General features: G+C 37.0%; 1 protein-coding gene across 2 annotated transcripts in view; it reads right to left on the bottom strand.

Moving 5' to 3' along the window:
* The window catches only part of LOC145265583 (meiosis inhibitor protein 1-like), a 768,286-nt gene that overhangs the window by 66,895 nt on the left and 678,597 nt on the right, over positions 1 to 22,794 (bottom strand). For both annotated transcript variants that reach the window (XM_080121585.1, XM_080121586.1), the window contains 2 exons: positions 6,463 to 6,588; positions 3,636 to 3,781 (listed from right to left, as the gene is read on the bottom strand). In XM_080121585.1, the coding sequence (XP_079977711.1) occupies positions 3,636 to 3,781; positions 6,463 to 6,588 (272 nt within the window). The remainder of the gene's footprint in view (positions 1 to 3,635; positions 3,782 to 6,462; positions 6,589 to 22,794) is intronic.

Here is a 22,794-nt window from a genome sequence, read left to right as displayed (position 1 = left end):
GAATCGGGAAAAATATTGGAATCGTCCCATCACTAATATATATATTCAAAAGATAAGGAATAAAATTACATAGAACTTTATCATATTATCAGATCAATAAGGACGAGATTGAGAGAAAAAAAATGACAAAAAAGAAAAACTCTTTAGGCCATAGAATTTCAAAGCTAAATGCTTCTCATCAGAAAGAGATACACAAATGTAAAAAAGATAAAACCAACTGAAGAACATTTAGATTAGAAATGAAAAAAGTATAGGATGAAATAATAGGGACTAATAGATAACGTAAAAAGAAATATCGAAAAGTAAAAATAGGGAGAGGAATATAAGGATGAAATGGAGAAAAAAAATAAATAAATAAACAAAAAAAATACATGCAAGATAAAGAAAAAAAATTAATTAGAGGCAAGAGAGAAAAAAAAAGTAATTTTTTTTATAGGTACTCTATTTCAGTCCTTGAGAATGTGATCTGGGTAAGATGACAATCTAAAATGCCTCGAGATTAAACTCCATTACAAATCAGGTAGAGCTTTTTCTATCTTGATAGGTTCGCTTTATTAATGAAAAAAATATTTTTCATCAGGTTCACTTATGAATATATATAAATTCACATTCCTGTCTGTTTGTTTGTTTGTTTGTTCACAATTTGATTAATATATACAAAAGGTTCCTTACTTTACTTTTTAATTTATTTCTATATATAGCATGATTCTTGCAAAATATATAACTAAGATCAATTCATTTGCATATTACATTAAGAAAAATCGATTTTATTAAATAGTGGTATCTTAGTTAATGTTTCTAGCGAGAGAATTGTTTTAAGTGTTCTATTTAAAACTGTTATTTAATACATTTTAAACTATTATTATATTGATAACATATTTAATTTATTTGGAATTATTATTCCAACAACGATTTTTTTAAAAAACTTATTTTAGAGTTATATGCCCCTTGAGACTGTGAATAAACAAACTATGTATCAAATAAAATAAGTTTCTTGCTTGAAAAAAATAATCCTGTGTAAAATGTTTGGCTTTCATTGTTTTTTTTTAAATATTCAAACAAACAAAAAAAAAAACACTTACAAAAAACTGAAAAGATTTTATTTTTTTTATTTTTCTTAAAATGGCTATACAGAAATCGGTAAATTTTCACAATGTGACCCAGCATTGTTTAACACCTAAAAAAAAAAAATGAAGATCTACTGCCCCCGTCTTAATTCCACAATTTACACTTTTTTGTCTTTTTTCACGTTAATCTCATCGATTACAAACTTAACTTTCTAATTTAAAAAAAGGTAATTTTTTACGATGTGACCCAGCGTCATTTAACCCCTAAAAAAAAAAAAAAAAAAAAAAAAAAAAAAAAAAAAAAAAAAAAAATAATGAAGATCTACTTTTTTTGGGCCTAATACTTTTAAATAGCCTTTATAAATAATATGAAAGAAGAAATTTTGAAAAACAAAAGAAAATTAACATTTTAGAGATGGAGGTTTACTTTTCTATATAAATTTAATGTAAAATGAGCACCCACCTTTTGGCCACAAGCGTTCAACGAGACATGTCACCTCTAGCATTTTTTCAAGTTTGGCAATCGAGTGAGGGGGGGGGGCAAAACATGACAAATACAATTTGCTTTTTTTTTGTGGTGCGGGGGCGGGAATTACATTTGAAACATAAAATAACTATAAATTTAATTAATTTTTATGAGACCATTCTGTACTTTCACCTAACAATTTTATAAACAAAATGAACCCCAAAATATGACAAATTGAATTTTTTTTTGGAGGGGGGAGGATAACATCAGAAATATAAAATGACGAAAAATTTCATTTAATTTTTTTTGGAATTAATTTTTGGTAGATTTTCATTTTTTTTAGGGTTCTGCCTACTTGGCTAATTCTTTTTTGTTTTTGTTTTTGTTTGCTATCGAATGGGCATTTGCTGCTATTTTTATTGAAGCAAAAAGTTGTAATGATTTATTTTTAATTATTTTTTTTGGAGGGGAGGGGGTTCTTTCCAGTGCTCAATATCTGGAGAATAGTTTCTTCTCTTTGTATCCCTTCTGCCGAAATATTTGGTGTTGAGGGTATCACATACTTCTTTTTTTGGGCGATTACATTCACATGTTTTCATCTGTTCTTTTATTTTTAGAATTGTTGTGGGGGTATCCACGTTGCCCATGAAAATGATTAGTATAGCAGGTGTGTTCCAAACGGAACTTCATATCAACCCAAGCAATGCCGGGTACCCATGCTAGTTATATGTGTGTGTGTGTGTGTGTGTGTGCGCTGCCCACTGTACATGTACATAACATTCAATACACTGAGGAAGAGAGGAGAGAACTTGAATGCCTACTAGACACTGTCCTCGAGTGTCTAAGGTCTCTCTGTACAGGGGTTTGCCAGAAAAAAAACTGGCATGAGGATACTTTTCCCAAGAAGTAAACCCTGACCAAATATTTGAAATCACATATTATTCGCTGCCCAAATAAGATCTCCTCACTATGGCTAACTCACATTAGCTTTTACGAGGAATTGTGCACCTTCTCCAAGTGATGTTACCTCAAGTAATAGCACGAAGCTGGATACTCCACCAGACTAGATAAATTCTTGTCCTGGAATCCATTAAACCAAGAGACCAAAATGAAAGATATACTACAACATATAAAAATGGTTAATTGGGGAGATGAAGATTATGTTCTCAATTTCTTTACTAACTCAGTGCTTGAGAGATAAAGAACTTGAATGGAACATTCGAATATCTATGTATCTCATATAAAGTTCAAGTGTTTGCCCCAGGTAGCGGGCCCCTTGATTTCTGAGAACTTCGACTGAAGTAAAATAAAATAAAAAGAAAGGAAGACTAAAGTAATGGCCAAAATTTTTATTTTTCAGAAATCTTTTTAAAAATCAGTTTGTATTCCTACACGTTAACAGATAAGAAATAAAGAAAAGATAGAAACAATTTATTTATTTTTCGTATTACAAGATTTGTTCCAAAAGTAACGCCTCCTATTTTTTATCTGCCCGAATGAACCAGAGAGGATTGCCAATCGTATTGTTATGATTCATGACTTTAAAGTTTCATCTCTCTGTTGCAGATACTGACGATTCAAAACTCTAAGAAAGCAACCCCTTCATGGATGTGTATTAGAAGCAGAAATGTGTCATTAAATTCCTCTATGCAGAAAAAATTGAACCAATCAACATTCACCGGCGCCTGTTAAACGTTTACAAAGCTGATGCAGTTGATATCAACACAGTTAGGAGTTCGTCGATTTCAGAGTGACGACAAAGAGTGACAAAGTGCGCTCCGGACTCCCATACACAGCTACCACCCCCATCGCTGGCAAAAGAGCATTGAGAATAGTAGTGACTATGTAAAAAAACTAAATTCTGGTGCACAAAAGGTTGCTTGTTTAAATGTCACCACTCCCGTCTTTGCAGCTTTTCAACTTTTTTTTTTTTTTTTTTTTTTTTTTTTTTAAATTCAAAAAATAGGATGTATGACTTTTGGAACGACTTGCAATTTTATAAATAAATATTAATGTTATTTGAAAGAAGAAAATAGTGCAATCACAGTTGTAGTGTTATGCACTATTCCCCCCCCCCCGCCACCTTTCGGTTGCATCCTTACCTTCCCGTCTCCACCCACAAAAAGTAGAAGCTGAGTAAGCAACATCTGGGCCGGATATTTCAGTGATCCATGACATTCAACGCTTCCTTGCAAGTACATCTCCAAATTCTGAAGGAAGTGCAATCTCTGTACTGCAAAGGATACGACTGAAAGACAGAAATGACATCCCCCGTGGGCATTCGATGTAAGATGATGAGCTCTTTGGCTTAGGGCGAAAACCGTCCTGTCAAATTTGGGCATTACAAAGATTAATTCACAATAATCCTATTGCTTTCATTTTAACCTTTCCTTTTTTTTTGACATGTCCTTGCATCTCTATACGAGGCTCTGTCTGTCTGTCAGTTGGTCAAACATCTATTTGATATAGTATTTTAATTGCTAAATGTCCAAAGTAAATAGCAGTATCTTACTTTTGATGCGTCCAGGTATAAGAAATAGGGGTTCTATCTGTCAATCAACCTACTATATTTAATAATAAAATACTTTTCCTTTTGATCTCTCGCAAGAGCTTTGCCACTGTCACAGGCCTCGGGCGAACAACACTAACATCCTTCCACTTGCTTGGAACGAATCAGTCAAAAACAACAACACGGTTCTTCCGCCACCAAAATAAGACCTCCCAGATGGCTCTGAACTCCTTCGGAAAGAGTGGGTAACTCTCAACTGAGCTCGAGTGGAGGTTGCCAAAACAATTAAATTCCTCCTTGCAGAAAAAAAAATGAAACCAATCAACAATCATCGGCGCCTGTTGAACGTTTACAAACCTGATACAGTTGATGTCAGCACAGTTAGGAGATGGGTTCGTTGATTTCAGAGTGACAACAGAAATGTGAGAAACAAAGTGTGCTCTGGACGCCCAGGCATAGCCACCACCTCATCGCTAGCAAAAGTGTATTGAGAATAGAAGTGATTATGTAGAAAAATAAATTATGGTGCACAAAAGAATGCTCGTTTTAATGTTATCGCAACAACCTGCACAAGTGTGGCTATGTACAGGATGCTCAGTGCCCATGCGTCATCGACATGCAGACTATTGTTCACATCCTCACAGACTGTCTCATAAGTGAGGCATGCTCCGATGTGGACCTGAAGCATGCCTCGAACACTGTCCGATGATGTTTTTGTTTTACGGCATATCAGGTTATTTAATGCCGAATCCAGTGATTTTGAAGAACAATTTTTTAATAGAATTTTTTTTTTTTGAGTCGGTTTCTATTTAACCCATAGTTGGGACCCTAACCACTTCAGGTCAGAGTGAACCTGGGAACAATGGCAATTAAAGGGTGGCTCCACAATCCCCAAAGCCCGCAAGCTGGGGCCTCACATATAGTTTAAGGTCATATCCAGGACCGCAGAGAATGGCAGCATCTTTTGATGCACCCAAGTGTATGAAACAGAGGCTCTGTCAATCCTCCTGCTATATTCAAGTATAAAATACTTTTACTTTTGATCTCACATGCTAAAGCATGAAAACCATTTACTTTGATCTACCAAGTTATGTTTAAAATTAATTTTGGTTTGTTGAGCTTAAGTTTAAAATTACTCTTTGTTTGTTCTGCTGTGCTTAAGTTAAAAATATCACTTTGTTTGATCTGTTTTGCTAAAGTTACAAACTGCATCTGGTTTCCTCTGTCACACATAAGTTTGAATTTCACTTCATTTGATCCGTCATACTAAAGTTAAAGTTAGGCTTTATTTGGTCTGTTGCATTTCAGTTTTAAATAGCATTCCCAATGCGTCATTTGAATAAGAGGAGCTGTATGCTGGTCTCATGTTAAACTGTTAGATAACATTTTTTTTTTTTTGGTTTGTCATGTTTAAGTTTAAAAATTTATTTTATTAGTCTGTCGCATACGAGTATTAAAGTTTATTAGTCTGTCACACATGAGTTTAAAAAAGCATTTTATTACGTTTCTGAATTTTTGAGATGAGGATTGGTTATTTGTATTATTATTCATCAGACTACTGTTCTCATCTTTAGTGTGATTTTTCCCAACGTTTCGGTCGATATAACCTCCGACCTTCTTCAGGTGTATCTTGTCGAACTCAGGAATGTTTCTGTTGAACTCAGGAATTTGGATGGAATTTCAAGCGGAACCCTTTATTTACTTCACGGGGGTAGCGTGCTCTTGTTCCGTCAGCCATGACTGGATGGAAGTCCTAAGTAATTCGCAAATGTATATTTCGGTCGCCTACACTGAGGATTGAACCTTCAACCTTCAGGAGAATATCACTTTTACGATTGATTTTTCCCAGTACTCTAACCACTGCGCCACGTGTACATTTGCGAATTACTTAGGACCTCTATCCAGTCATGGCTGATGGAACAAGAGCACGCTATCCCCGTGAAGTAAATAAAGGGTTCCTCTCGAAATTTTGTACAAATTCCGGAGTTCGACAGAAACATTCCCGAGTTCGACAAAATACACCTGAAGAAGGTCGGAGATTATATCGACCAAAACATTGTGGAAATCACACTCAAGATGAGAACAGTAGTCCGATGAATAATAATAATACAGCATGTTACTAGTTTTCCTAAGTTTAACATAGCAGTTTTATTAATCTGTCACATGTAAGTTTAAATTCACATCTTTTTAGTCTGTCACGCACACATTTAAAATTGAATTTTAATAGTTTGTTGCACATAAATTTAAAATAACATTTTTTTTAGTCTGTGTGTCCGTCGGTCTGTCATACTTGAAATCGAAACACTATATGCATCCACAACAGACGTGACCAATCTACAGATAACACATATGACAAATTTGAAAAATAAAAAGCCGAGAATAATTTTACTGATAAAAACAAAACAAAAAATAATATTTACCATTGCTATTGAGAAAGCCTCCTTTCAGTAACCATTCGAAGGTGCTTGTAAGAAAGCGTAAAATATTTGTTACAAGTTCCTCAGATTCGACTGTGGAAGCATCCAATTGTATAAACAGATTGACAACTGCAAAAACAAGAGGATCGATTTAAAATGATAAATCCACCATTGCTAACACAGGTTTGGTTAAATATAAAAAGCCACAATTGATGAAGCAAGTGTTACATATTAATTGTTTTTTTTTACACAGGAATCACCACTTATCAAGGCCCGGAGGCCACTCGAGGATAAGGGTTAATAGGTATACATTAGTCAATGTGATTATAGCATAGTAAACATAAGTAGTGGGAATTTTGTAAATTGGGTTACTTAGGGGGACGGTTCATCAAGAACTTGTTTACATTGGACTTGAAGACAATCAGATTGTAGTCAGCTGGAAAGCAGGGAATTGGAAGAAAGTTCCACAGGCGTACAGTTCTAAGAAAAAAGCTTTGTTCATGGAATTCACATTTAGGTTTCGGCACAGATAAAGAGTGTGGGAAATTATTGATAGTGGTTTTGGCTAGACGAGTGTTTTTGTGAAAGTTTGGCGAGGAGGTACCATAGATCGAAACTCAGATGAGCACTTGCCTTGAAAATAATAATAAAGCAGAGACAGGTTTTCAACATCTCTTCTGTGAGAAAGAGGTTGCAGGGAAGAGAAAAGGGCATCCTCCACTAAGCTACAAAGTCTATTTTGAACTCTGTCAAGGCAGGATAAGCTGTTTCTAGCAACTCCTGCCCAGATGTGACAACAGTACTCCATCATTGGGTGTACCTGACTTTTATATAGGTAGAGAATTGCATCAGTAGTGAGATATCTACTGGAGTGGTAGAAGGATCCCACCATTTTTCCAGCGACCTTGGCATTGGATTTGATATACATGTTCCATTTCAGAATAGGAGTAAAGGTCAAGCACAGAAGCTTGTCAAAACATGAAGCCTCCCCAAGACGAGAGCGGTTCATTTCAAGATGGCATCAGAGCGTTGATGATGTAAAGATAGAAGCTTGGTTTTAGATGCATTAAAAGTAACCAGCCACCTCTTTTCCCATTGTACCACTTGCTCAAGATCAGTCGTTTACGGTCTTTGATGTGCGACTATAGATTGTAGTATCGCCAGCATAAATGTCTATGAATGATGTAAGGATGTGATTTGGAAGATCAGGAAGAATCTGATTGCCTTCAAGTCAAACATAAACAAGTTTTTGATGAGCCGTTCCATATAAGTTAACAAATTTACCGAATTTCCATTACTAACGATTACTATATTGTCCAATTTCTACTGTACACTCTTTAACCCTTATCTTCGACTGGCCTCTTGGCCTTGATAAGTGACGATGCCTATGTAAAAAAAAAAAAAAAAAAAAAAAAAGGAAGAGAGACTCCAGCATTAATACTGAGAGCTTCTGATTTCTGCCCGTGGGGCAACATTTGTAAAATAAATTGCATCACTAAGTATAATTTTCATATTATGATTTCTGAGGTCAGCTATAACTCTGTACAGGATGCACATAATCTAGTGATTATTTTTGTTTTAGTTAGCAATGGTTCACCAATATAAATGTTATCTTTAATATACAAGCATGTCACATAAAAGGTAAAATAACTCAGAAACAATATACAGTGTATCACAAAAGTGAGTCCACCCCTCACATTTCTTCAAATTTTTTTTTTTTTTTTACATGGGGTTTACCACTTATTAAGGCCCGAAGGCCACTCAGGGACAAGGGTTATTGCGTGTACAGTAATCAATTAGATAGTATTGTAGTAATCATTAGTATTGGGTGGTTAGATAGAGTGTCTTACTTAAGGGGGCGGTTTGTCAGGAGTTTGTTTATGTTGGACTTGAAGACGTCCAAGTTGTAGTCAGGTGGGAAACAGGCAAGCGGCAGAGAGTTCCACTGGCGTGCAGTTCTAAGAAAGAAATATTTAAGTATATCTCTTTATAGTACAAAACTGAAAAAAATGATTTTTTGACACAATGAAAAGTAGTCTATCTGCAGCATATATAACACAGTTAATTTATTTTTCCCTCAAAATAACTCAAAATATAGTCATTAAAAGCTAACTCCCTGGCAACAAAAGTGAGTACACCCCTTACGAAAAATTGTCAATATTAACGTATCAACCCTCAATATTTAGTGTGACCACAATCATTATCTAAAACTACCTTTACTCTCCTGGGCATGGAGTTTACCAGAGCTTCACATGTAGCACGCTAAAAAAGTCATGAACATCACCAACAACCATGATGGACAAAGTTGCACCAGTTCGAGATGAGTTAAGCTGCAACATGCACACTAAAAAACTCATCAATGCACAGAGGAGATTTTGAACAATGTGCGCAGACACCAGTACAGCAAACCTCCCGCAACTGACCTTGATGACAGTGCACCACCAATCCTGACAATTCACTCTACAACACGAATAACACTGTCAACCAGTGCAGAGTCACTTGCATTCATCTCTTGGATTCTGCAGATGCACATGCAAACTAATAACTCAAACAATCGTGCACTCACTCTTGATTTCTAACCAACCGTGCAGAGGCATGTCTCTCTCTCTTTGACGGAATGGTCATTACTAGGGCTAGGACAACAGCATAGTCTTTTCATTATTTTGACTTTCGAGTGTGTATCCGTTGATATCTTATATGCTTTTATATAGAGTGATATGGTTCTCAGTTGATTAACTGTGTATAACTGTGTCGGATATATACTTGAGAGTCAAAACAATGAAAAGAATATGCTGTTGTCCTAGCCCTCATCATTACTGACCAGCCATGACATTCTTCACGAATTGTCACCACTGACTCCAGTTCTGCACCATTCTGAGCAACTCAGCTATGCTAATGTCTGTGATGTCCTTCATATTATCTAACATTCTTGGTTTTGGTCTTCTACGTCTTCTTTTGCCAGGGGTTGTACCAAAGAACAGATCTTTTGTTAGGTCCCCTGTTCTGGCCACATGTCCCAAAAATCGCAATTTCCTGTCATTGATGTTGTCCAGCAGTCTTCGGAATGGCTCAATCTTCTCCAGAACCGATTCGTTTGTACGCTTGTTGACCCAGCTTACACAAAGAAATCTATGATAGCACTACAATTCAAAAGCAGCAAATTTTCTCTTGTCAACTTTCTTCAAGACCCAACGTTCTGCTCCTTATATTGCTATTGAGAATATCAAATCTTGCAGGAGTCTATATTAATTTATTTTTATTTCGGACTATTATTCTCATCTTTATTATTAGTTGTTGTTTTTGATCTTTTATTGGTTTTGTTTATTCACAACGTTTCGGCCAACTATTCCTCTGGCCTTCGTCAGGTGGTAACCGCGACGGATAGGAACTTCGAATCTCCTAACTGCATTCTCAGCCATCACTGCCATCTGTAGTTGTTGTCGTCTCACCACATTTTGGCCAATTAAACCTCTGGCACGCCTTGGGTGACTTGCAGGAGTAGTTTCTTTGTGTATTGCGAAATGGATCTGTCATTCCAGATATTGGTTAATGCAATCATGTACCAACTGTGCAGAGCCATGTACACCATAAATTTTCTCATCAACCATGCAGACCCACTTGTCCTCATCAATTTGACGATCCTTGCAGATACATTGACACACATCTACACGAACCCTTGATATGACTGTCTGTCACATTGTTTTCTTTGGCAATTGATAACGTTCAATTATCTAGGGAGAGAGCCTTGTCGCGGTTCCATATTACCACTAGTTTGTTTACAATTGGGAAAAAGAAAACGCAAACATGTCCGCAACCAAAACCGGACATTAAAAAGAAGATAAGTTTTTTGTTTAACAACAAAGGAAAAATACAAAAGTCAATTTTTTGCAATGAAACAAAATAACAGACTTTTTACTTTTAGATAAAAGATTTAAATAAATACTGGCGATAAACACCAAATACAAATTTGCTGCTAAGAAATCCTCTCTAAAATTAATTTCAACACTATTTGTTTTTTGGTGTCAGTCGACTGTAGCATGAACAACTTGTTATGAAACAAGTGCCTTTCACAGCAAATCAGAATGTGATGCACACTCGACTCTCTACTACTGCCTCCCCCTCACAGCTTGCTATTCCAGTTTCTGAATTTGCTTTACTTGGGCTCACTTCCATTGACCAACTCATTCCTACAGCTTCCAGCGACTTTAGCTTACTCCTGCAACGACTTCAGCTCATTCATGCAGCTTCCAGCTATCTATACCAGTACCCACAGACGACTAGCTACCCATACTAGTGCCCACAGGCGTTCAGCTACTCGTACCAGTGCCCACAGGCGTCCAGCTACTTCACTCAGTGTCCATAAGCGTCCAGCTCCTCGTTCCTACTTCAAAGACACTAAAATCTTAAGCTTGGGAGACGCCCGTTTTCACTTCAGCTGATCCTGAATGCATTGCCATGTATTTTATCTTTTTCTTGATAAACAATAAAACACAATATCCTATCGCTTTTAACCGAACATCCAAGTTTGTCACCTGTCTTTTCTATTATCGTCACTTTCCTTGCCTTGTGTCTACTTTATTAGTTTTACAGTCGATTGGAACCTTCACACATCTCTCGCCTCTCTGCAACAAACTCAAGATCATAAAAGCCAAGTATGTCCAAGGATGGAATACTGTTGCCATATCTGGACAGGAGCTGCCAAAAACAGCCTATCATGCCTTGACAGAGTACAAAATAGACTTCGTGGTTTAGTGGGGGATTCCCTTTTCCCTACCCTGCAACCTCGCTCCCACAGAAGAGACGTTGCGAGCCTATCCTTGTTTTATCGTTATTTTCATGGCAGGTGCTCGTCTGAACTCCAATCTCTGGTCCCCTCTCGCCAATCTTTCATGAAAAACATCCGTCTAGCTGAATCCACTGTGAAAAATTTCCCCCACTCTATATCTGTGCCTAAATCAAAACGCGGATTCCATGAACAAAGCTTCTTTCTTAGAACTGCACGCCTGTGGAACTCTGTTCTGTCTGCCTGCTTCCCTCCGGACTACAACTTGGATGTCTTCAAGTCCAATGTTAACAAATTCCTAATGAACCGCCCCCTTAAGTAAACACTTCATCAAATCTCCACACTAACGTAATGTACTTGCAATAACCCTTATCCCTGAGTGGCTTCCGGGCCTTGATAAATGGTGATCACTGTGTAAAAAAAAAAAAAAAAAAAAAGAACAGTGGTCTGAAGAATCTAAATAATATAACTAATCAACCCTCATCACAAAAATTCAGAAACATAACGCTCCTCGATAGTTCCGAAGTATAACTGTTCACACATTCACCTTTTCCAGATTGCAAATGGCTGCCAAAACGTGTGAAACACTGGCCTTTTTGATTCTGTTAAATGAGTTGAATGTTCATCGCAACTAAAGTCCAGGTTTTTAAAACAACCTTGTAAAATCCATTTTAATGGATGTGAAATCAAAGACGTAAACATAAACTGTTTTTTTTTTAATGTTTTTATACAATTTTCACCTCAAACAAGGCACAGTGCCACTTTGAAGTAGGGGGCTACCATCAGGGAAGTTGCAGGAATATTATGAAGGGAGATAAGCAACAAGATGCCTGTTTACATTACACTTGAACTTCTGCATGTCAGTACAGTTGGGAAAGCAGGAAACCGGAAGGGAGTTCCAAAGTCTAGCAGTTCTGGGTAAGAAACTATTAGAGTAAAAGGCTTTTTTACTGCAGTCAATCAACACGGACTGCAATTAATGAGAGCCAAGAAATCCTTGCCACTGTGGTGAGTAATGTCTATCGCTAGCCGGCTCCAGTGGCTCCTAACTTCCAACTTCCCCTTTTCCCAGTCAACGGGTGCCGGGTCAATGGACTGGCATTCTACGCAGTTTTTGACCACTTCCATGACGTCTGCCCTTTGCACTCTTAGTTCAACCAACTTAGCAAAATATAGGGTCCGCTTGACTCAAGGATGCCCGCTTTGTTGGTGGATTTCCTTAATCCGATTAGATTGACTAGTGATCATAAATGCGGCACAGGGAGGTTGCGTCAGTTCAACAGCTCTTTTTATGGCATCAAGCCATCTTTGAGGTACCCTTGTTAAACAATCTGCCTTATTTATGCTGGATCTTACCAGGGAAACCTCCATTGATAGTGTATATTCATTCACCAGGCTCATAATCGTGTTGAGCCACTGACAGATGAGTATCTCGCTTATTGCTTTGGTTTGCACTCTAGCCCGTTCGATAAGAGTTTCTGAAATCTACTTATGGACGCAAGCAGAATCTGTGAATAGTCGCAGGTTGGTTATCTTCCAAAGGATTGCCAAGTTTATTCCCTTGATCACTGCATCGAGTTCTGCCAGGTTTATGTGGTGGGAGTCCTTTTCTGGGCGTAACCAGCAAGCGTCTTCCACTACGGCTTCATCATGGACTAACGACACGCTAATGGCAAGAGAGCTTGCGTCAACCCATACACTATAATCCTGGCTGTCAACACACCATCTGCCCCGTGCTGGATCTTCTTTGTGCACTTTGGTGAGGACCTCTCTGACAATTGCATTGAGAGGGGCGTCATAAATTTTGTTATCCCATTCGGTGGTGACGTCAGAGGCTCTTTGTTTGATGAATGCCACTGCAATAATAAGCCAGCCACCCACCCACAGGAAGGTGTCCAACCAACTTTCCGCACAATGAAAATACGTTCTGTCGCGTGAAAACACAGGGCATACCTGGAATTTCATTGCCTCGTTTCCAACACAGGACATTATCTTCTTCCCAGACCTGCAAACCGAGCACTCTTGCACCGTCCTGTAGCCTTTCTGGTTCCTTGCTGAGAAGGCCAAAGTTGTGAAGATGTTCTTTTACGAACGTTGCAGGCACAATTACTTCATCCACATACACATCGTCAATATATGCACATGTTGCCCGCTGAATGCGCTCATCCTTAGTCAATATAGCGTCAACAATCCTTTGCATAATTGATGGCGCCACATTAAGTCCAAATCCCATGCGGGTTAAGCAATACCTTTCTCCCTTGATGAGCACCGTTTGATAGGGCCATAGTGACTGATGGACATGCACTTGAAGGTATGCTTTATCCAGCACAGATACATTAGATCCTGCTTGCCGCCATTCCCTCAACTTCTCGGTACATACATCCACGTGGGCTGTAAAAGGATTTACGTGCTCGTTTAGTTTCCGATAGTCGAGTACCAGCCTAACCTTCTGTTTATTATGCTGGATAACCGCCATTAATGGGTTCAAACACTTTGGGGGGCCCAATTCCTTCTCTGGATAGGGAACTAGCCATCCATTTTTTATCCAAGTCTGTAGTTCCTTATCGTATTCTCCACAAACTCCAGGGGGAATTTTATATTCCGGAACCCTATTGTACATCTTCCTGGGTGGCTGCTCGTCCGACCATTTCTAAGAAACTGTCCAGGATCTCGTACACTGGTCGAATTCCGCATGTAAGTCAGACTGTTCCAGTTTCATGGATGCACCCAGAGCAAGGCAGGCATTAGAAAAATGTGCCTTACTCTCACCATCGATACGGACACCACCCAATTCTTTGATACCATCCATTCCTAACAGCAGGTCATAACCAAGAAGGTCCCTGCCCCGACACATGTACGAATGACACTAACTCCACAAGAGGCCAGCGTGCCCCCGCCAACTGTCAGTACTGGAATCCTCTTCTTGTCCCATGCGTCACAGCATGCCTTGTGCATGAGAGTCTGCATGCACCCTGTGTCTACAAGCGCAAAGCGTTCATGCGCACTCTCACTGTGGGTAGCGCCCTATTTGTCAATGATCGGGGGAGAATACTGGCGCTATAGTTTACACCCCTTGTCCGTTTCCCAGACAACTCCTTGCTACGTGACCTAGCTTGTTGCACCGGTAGCAATGTATGCGTCTTGTCGTTTCTTGAGCAGACGTGTCCTTTACATTGTTTCGGCTTCGGCAGTCCCTAGAAAAATGGTTTGGCCTGCCACATTTGTAACAGCTTACGCCATCTTCTAATGGAGTAGATGCTTCTGCAGCTGCTAGCACTGGCTTTGCATCTTTTTCTTTTAAAATATTGCGGGGTCTCCTGAAGCCCAATCTCGCTAAGCCTTGATGATGCTCGTAGCAGTCGGCTGGTGTCGTCTTGGAGTCCTGTGAGAAAGGCACAACTTAATATGCGTTCAGTCACTCCACCAAACGGCGCAGCTAATCTCTTTAAATCGCCAGGTAGACCACCATCTCATCCAACCCAAGCCGCTGTTCGGTGAACTGCTTCCAGGCAATAAAAGGGTCCATATAGTGCCTCCTTAACCTTCTCCAGAGTTGGTTCATCCCTGAGCTGTTGATAAATGGAGTATACCCCCTTGGTCAGCCTCAATGGAATGACAAGCGTGGGATCCTTTATTTAGCAAAGCCAGCAGACCAGCTCAGCTTTTTCCTACCACTCAACTACCGAGGGTCCGCCGGAGGAGCCGTCGAAGTCTGGTATCAATCTTAGATCAAACTTGTCCATTGCAAAAAAAATGGGCCGAAATAGTTTGCAGTCAATCAACATGCAAAAATCTCTGCTCACACAAATTCTTCCAACTGATTTTGACGCTTCTCAAACGCCAAATGATTTCTCCTTCCTCTCCCACCCACAAGTGACATGTTTTTATAAGGCACGCTCACGTGATCCCGCAAGACTTTGTTCACTACAAAACGTCACGGCAACCATGATGGACTCTTTCTTTCTTTCTCGACGCGTGCGACTCACAAAACAGACAGACATGAGGACGTTTGTACGGTAAGCCATTTTCTCCACATTTACCCCTATGGGTCCCTACTGTGTAGGGGTGGGATTTGGCTGCTTGTCGGGATTGACGAGGGTATTTACGTCAAGGAGGTACAAGTGCTTGTTGTTTGTCAGAACATTCACCATTAAAATACTTGTATAACAGGCAGGGGATGCAACATTTTGTTGATGGGACAGGAGCTGAAGTTTAGATGACAGTTCAGGTCTTATTAGGTTGATGACTCTCTTGAACCCTATCCAGAAGTGAGAGACTAGTAGCAGATGCACCAGCCCAAATGTGACAACAATACTCCATATATGGGCGAATGGTGGACTTGTAGAGGTACAGGATACTTTCAGGCATAAGTAGCTTTCTAGCATGGTAGAGAGAGCCCACCTTCTTTGCAGCAGCCTTAGCAATGCTCTCAATGTATCTGTTCCAATTCATGTTTCTTGTGAACGTTAGGCCAAGGAGTTTAAAAGTACTTCCAGGTAATGTGTTTTTAACCATTGCTATTGGTGGTAGAGAAGGTTCCTTATAATTATTGAAGGAAACAACCTTAGTCTTGGCAGCATTGAATATGACCATCCATTTTTGTTCCCATAAGATGATCATCCCATAAGAAAACCGAAAAAACTAGTAGAGAATTAATTAAAATGAATGTTTAAAAGAATATGCAAACTAACTAGATTTTTTGCAGATGAATGCAATACCACAAACCATATATAACAAAGTTGTATTTTTAATATGAATATCAATATACACAAAAAAAAATCAGATTCATAGGAGTGTATATATATATATATATATATAAACAAATAAATGACAAAAGTCTGTATTCCAAATTTCAAGATGTTGACCATCTTATCGTTTATTTCCTTAAGTATGCTGACATGCACAATTCTTAACAGCACCTGTTTTGTAGTGCAAAATCATTCATGTAATTATTATGGCAATTATTGAATTTATTTCACCCTTAACTCATAAGAAGAAAAGCACTTATCAATTTTACAAGAAAATAAAAGCGCATGATTACAAAATCTGAAAATTGCAATTATTTTTTTTCATTTTATAACGCCATCTTTGAATTCAAAGATGACATAACAAAATTAAAAAAAAATGATAATTGCAACTTTAAACAGTAAGATGGTTAACATCTTGAAATTTAGAATATAGACTTTTGTCATTTATTTGTTATATGCTCTGTAGTTACATTGAGCTTAATAAATTAAAAGATTGGTATAAATAAAAGGTGAAATATAATTGAATAAACATATTTCCCCATATATATATATATATATATGATTACTTCATTTAATCACATAAATTAATATACGAAGATATAATTTTATGCATAAATTTTTCAGTATTTACTTCAACAGTACTCAATACATAGGTAGACCTAGGTAGTAAGTTATGAAAATATATATGGCAATTAAGCTACTCAGAATATTCTGCATTTCGTTCTCGTAAGAATTCATCATAAGCCCGACGAATTCTCACGAGAATGAAATGCAAAATATTCTGTGTAGCTTAATTACCATATATATTTCCATAACTTACTATATATATATGTGTGTGTGTGTGTGCGCAGCATATGTCATATATGTGACATCATAAAAAAAACGAAGTTTAAAAAGGAGGGTAAGCAAAAATAAAATATATACATAGCACAATTTTAAATCAGGGTTTCCAATCTGAAAAATAAAAGGTATTAAAAAAACACACTCTTGTTTATTTTATTGCACTTTGGATGCTAATATTAACTTACTCAAGATAAAAAAAAATGTTTTCAGGCCGGGGGGGGGGTCCACAATTATTTTCTCAACTCTTTAAAATTTGACCTTTAAAGATGAAAATTTAAAAAAAAAAAAAGATTGACCTTTGATACTGCACTCTCTACCCTGAAAATAGAAGCTTAACAATTAAATTAATAATAATTTTTTTTTTTTTTAATTAATCATTGTGTGCAGAGATGTTAAACAACACAGGTACAATCTGAAATGTCAAAGTTTTACAAATAGCCCATTTTTAGAACTTAGAAAAGGTTCTTCGACTTTGATAATTCAGGAAAATGCAGGAAGTCATTTATCTCTGAACATGATTGCTTGTTATTTCAAGAAATTCAAATGTGATCATGAAGAAATTAGTGATGAGACGATTCCAAAGTTTTTCCTCCGATTCCGATACAATTACTGATTCTGATTTTAAAATTGCCTTAAAAGGTAAAATTTCATTAATTTAGAATTTTTTTAAAATAAATGAAGTAACAGAGTCTTTATCTACTTTTAAATATGGCTACAATTTGCATTTTCTCAAACTTCTTAATGTTTTCCATTTTTAGTGGGGCAGATTGCTGAAATAATTTTTCACTTGGTGCTTGTATCACTAAGTGAAGGATTCTTATGGAATAGTGAGATAACCTGCCCCACTATTTATCCAAGATTTTGATAAACGTATTGTGAAATTTTCTATCTAATTTTTCATTTGTGCTATTTTTTTTTTTATTCATTCACTTGTGAAATTTTTACCTGTAACATTCTTTACTGGTGCCATTTTTTCCCCCTGAAGTTCGTTATGTATAAATTTTAGTTTAAAATCAATAAATATTTTTATCAGTAGTACTTAAACAAAAAAATAATTTTTTTTTTTTTAAATAATAATAATGTTAATTATTATTTAATTATTTGAACTATTATCCTTATCTTTTAGTTGTTGTTTTCACGACGTTTCGCCCAATTGTTTCTCTGGCTTTTGTCAGGTTAACTGCGATGGGATAGGAATGTCAAATCCTTCAACTATATCCACAGCAATTGCTGCCTTCGATAGCCATTGTCATCTCACCACGGTTTCGTCAACTAATCCTCTGACTGGCTTTGGGTGGGATCAAAACTGCTATCTCTAGACAACACTCACCAGGAATCGCAGATATTCTGCATCTCTATCAACTGTACCATGACCCCTTTAGGGTCCGTGGGGCAGTTGATAGAGATGCAGAAAAAATATACAGTTTACTCATCTACAAAATAGTTCTAAACTAATTCAATAAATAATAATGTTCTTTTTAATCTGAAATTAGGCTAAAATTTTTCTGATTTCATAAAATATTTCGATTTTTCAATTCTGATAAATCAACCCAATACTAGTTAAAATACTATTACTAACAGTATTTTAATACTAGTAAAAATATACAAAGTGCAGATACTATTTGTTGGCAAGATTTCTATCCAAGAAAAAAAAAAAAATTTCGTTATTTGAAATTCGTTCATCATACTTAGATCAGTTTGTTTTCACAACTATTTTCATACAATATGCTCGACTGAACTCCAATCTCCGGTTCCACCTTAGAAAACATTTACAGCAACAACTTGTCTTTTAGTATTTAATTGGAATTCATTATTAAGATGAGTATTATTTAGTAATTTATTTTATTGCAGAGTATTATTCTCATCTTTCTTAGTTGCTGTTTGCCGATGTTTTGGGGCCGGTGGCGCAGTGGTTAGAGACAGTGAATCTCTATGGTTCCAGGTGAGAATTGTCTGAAGAGAACGGTTTCAATCCTACCCAAAGCCAGTCAGAGGCTTACTTGGCCAAAATGTGGTGAGACGACAATAGCTGTGGAAGGCAGTATTTGCTGTGAATGCAGTCAGGAGATTCAGAGTTCCTATCCTGTTGCGGTTACTACCTGATGAAGACCAGAGGAATAGTTGGCCGAAACATTGTGAAGCAACAACTAAGAAAGATGAGAATAATAGTCTGCAATAAATAAATTAACTTGTCTTTTACCAGAACAAAAGAAAGACTTTCTCCTTCTTTCTTCTTATGCCTACCATCTGGAGTGGTTGGTTGGTTGTTTTTGTTTTACGGCATATCAACCTTTTTCAGGTTATTTAATGCCAAATCTAGTTATTTTGAGGAACGATTTTTAATGGAGTATATTTTTTTTCAAGTCAGATTCTATTTAACCCATAGTTGGGACCCTAACAGGTACTACCACTCCGGGTCAGAGTGGACCTGGGAGCAATGGCAATTAAAGGGTGGCTCCACACTCCCCAAGGCCCACAAGGTGGGGCCTCACCATCGGATATAGTTTTAGGTCATATCCAGGACCTACTATCTGGAAGAAATATCCATAGACAGAGAGCTGCTTTGCAAAGGCTCCCGTCTGTGGAACATATTACCGTGAGCCTACTTCCCTGCAAACTACAATATAATCATCTTTAAATGCTATGCTAAGTACTTGCCATGAACTTTCCCATAAATAATCAAACTTGGTTCAGCGCATTTCTCAATTTTTGCCGGCATTCATTCCATCCTATTAACCTTCATTCTTGCCCTAAATAAGTATTTAATTATCCATCTTGATGTCATATCAGTAGGAACTGCTACGGCATCGCTTTCTTCAAAGGTTTACAAAGATAACTATTTTTATTTTATTCATTCTTTGCTTGTTACACTCTTCACTTCTCCGTTGACTTTGTCTACAAATCTTTCAAGGATAATCTATAATATAAATCTCACCTGTCTGTTTAAATGTATGTATGGATGTATGTATGTATGTTTGTATGTCTCGCAAAAACTTTCAACAGAGGTGACAGATTTTCACAAGATTGGTATCATTTTGAAGCTCGACACTTCGGACGACAAATATCGAAAAATTGGCTTAAAATATTAATTCCTTCACCCTTAACTGGGCACTTTTGTACAGAGAGAGAGAGAGTCGGTTTTTCCGCTGACATTTTTTGCCAGTCATTCACGACGTCGCTCAAAAGGCGTTATTTCAACCGCTCATGACGTCACAACCACAGTAGGCACATCAATAAAACAGTTTTTTTTTTCACCTCTTTTTTCCTCTGGCGCATTACAGGTTCGAGCCTGCTTACTACTCTTAATTTTTTTTTTTTTGTGCTTGCAATTTTCCTTCTTTTACACACATCGCGTCACGCCACCCAGGCTAGTAAATGATAAATGACACGAGAATGATATATGTATAATGTGATTCTTAAAGATGAGCTTAGATCTGATGACCTCAGAGGAAAAATTAAATCTGGAAAGTATAGCAAGATATGGTTTGGTCACACTGGAAATATTGTGCGAGTTCTTGGGTTAGTCGATGTAAAACAGTTGAGGTAGCAGGATTAATTAACAAGAGAGGCCAAGGTAAACATTAGAAAAAGTGATAAAGATGGAGCCGAGAAAAAGAGGGATAAATGTAGACCTGACAGAGATAGGCTAGTTCTGAAGTCCATTTCTAAAAGTTACATAACACATGCCACTATGTAAAACGGATGTTAAACCGAATATGAAAACGAAAGAATAGAGTTCTTGTGTTAATAGATATAGAATAGCAAGATATTTGGTAGAGGAAGACCAAGTTAAACATGACAGGAAGTAATAGGAATGGATTTGAGTAAAAGAGGGATGACTACAATTAGTTCGAGATAGTTTAGGTAGGAAGTAAATTTCACAAAGCAGTCCAACACATGCAAGCATATAAAATGGATGTTAAATTGAGTATGATAATTATTAGGGATGGAAAGATTCCATTATTTTTCCCGATTTTGATACAATTACTGATTCCGTACCAAATTCCCGATTCCGATTCTTTATAAATCTCTCAATATGTAAGTATAAAATTGGTATATTTTCTCAAACGTAAAAACACACGTGTAAGAGGAGAGGGGGGGGGGTGATCTATAGATTTTAGTTTTACTGGAAGTTTAAAATCAATAAATACTTATTATTTTATTATTACTCCCAGTAATAAAATTTTTTCTTAAACCAAAATTAAATAAAAAAAGATAATTAAAGGAATCGTTTTGACATCGGAAAAAAGAAACAAATTTTTCTGACTCTGATTCCCAGAAAGTTATGATTTTTTTTCTCGATTCCGATTGAGTTTAAATTACTAACTATGATAAACGGATACTAACTAGCCACACAGCCGAAATATTGAGAATAAAAAAAAAATTAAGATAAGTACCAAAACATATAAATGATTAACGTCTGATAAGAACATATTTTTCATAAGAGTTTAAAAACATAGCGCGTTGCAATCTTAGATTTCAATCATTATAATAAAAACTACATGTATTTACTTGGTGCTGCTCAGGATGCAGTGAAGTCGTTTTGGTTTTTAATTTTCATTTGTTTATATATTCTTTATACTTATTTATATTTAAAGAAAGTTTAGATGAGATAAGTCATCGGTACCGTCGGTTTCAAACCTGATAATAAGGGGGACCGTTTTAGATATCCATATCAAACTCTCTTCAGCCGATACTCATCTTTTTTATAACCGGAATTGGAATCATACATTATACATACATTACAAGATCTTATTCAAATCTCGTTTTTCTGAACAACACTTAAAATTCAAATAATAAAATTTTTAAGAAGTTCCGTTTAATGTTTTGTACGCTAAAGAAAACAAGAGAAAAAGAAAACAAGAGAAAAAAGATATACTTATATAGAAAAATAAATAAAATGTTAGTAGTAGGGGAGTCAAGTCTTTTCATATTCATTAATTTAATGGGTGAAGCCTTCTTTTCCACTCTATTTCCTTTCTCTCACAGAAGAGATGTAGTGAGTCGGTCTCTACTCTACTATTAACTAGCGGGGGTACCCGGCGATGCCCGGGTGTCTTGAGGTAAATCAAAACTCCGGGTGGGGGTGGGGGTGGGGTTAAATAAAAAAAAAATGTTTTGGTAGGTAAGTATGAGAATCGAACCCGTACCCTTGAGTTGGAAAATAATGTGTGAAAAAAAAAAAAAAAAACCCCAGGAGACGTTACCCATCAGGCCACCGCGACATACATACAACATACTCAGGTTTGAATTTATTTATTAAACTATAAAAACAGACGTGCGCAATAAAAGTTAACTCTGCTGCTTCCATTTGACCTAATTAAGAAGGTCAACTAGAAGTTTTTTTTCCCCAACAGATGTTGGGGGGAGGGGATCCAGCTCCCAATTGTCCAGATTGAATAACAATCGTCTGATGTACAACATTGATCAAAGCTGATTGCTTCTGGACATTTCCCGGCGCAATGCCGAGAACGTTGTTCGTTGTTAACTTTGAATTAGTTTCGCTTTTTATACGAAAAAGCCTCATCAACATGCGAGAAGCCAAAATAGCAATAGTTTTGTAAAAGTCGATGTAAATAAATCTAGATGCGACGCAATTTCCCAAATCCTACATATTATTATTTAGGACCCATATAAACAGTTGTAAGCGATCGTAATGACATCGGAACCGTATGCGAGAAAAGTCTTTTGAAGACATACACAAAATGGTCACACACATTTTGCCTTTTATATCTATAGATTTCACATGACAAGTGCACAACTGAGTTTCTCCCTATAGTCGCCACTCCTGTACAACATACACAGCAAACACTTGTCTAGTTACAACAACTGCTAACAATTTCTCTCATTATCTATCTAACAAACACTACCAAAGTTCTGTCATTACTGATAATCACAGTTTTGTCTCACCGGCCAACTGACACGCATTAACCCTAATCCTTGAGTGGGTTTTGGCCCTCG

The sequence above is a fragment of the Euprymna scolopes genome, chromosome 40 (assembly GCF_053919585.1).
Source record: "Euprymna scolopes isolate OS-2025 chromosome 40, ASM5391958v1, whole genome shotgun sequence".
In the NCBI taxonomy this organism is placed as follows: domain Eukaryota; kingdom Metazoa; phylum Mollusca; class Cephalopoda; order Sepiida; family Sepiolidae; genus Euprymna; species Euprymna scolopes.
This window is presented reverse-complemented; position numbering and strand designations above follow the sequence as displayed.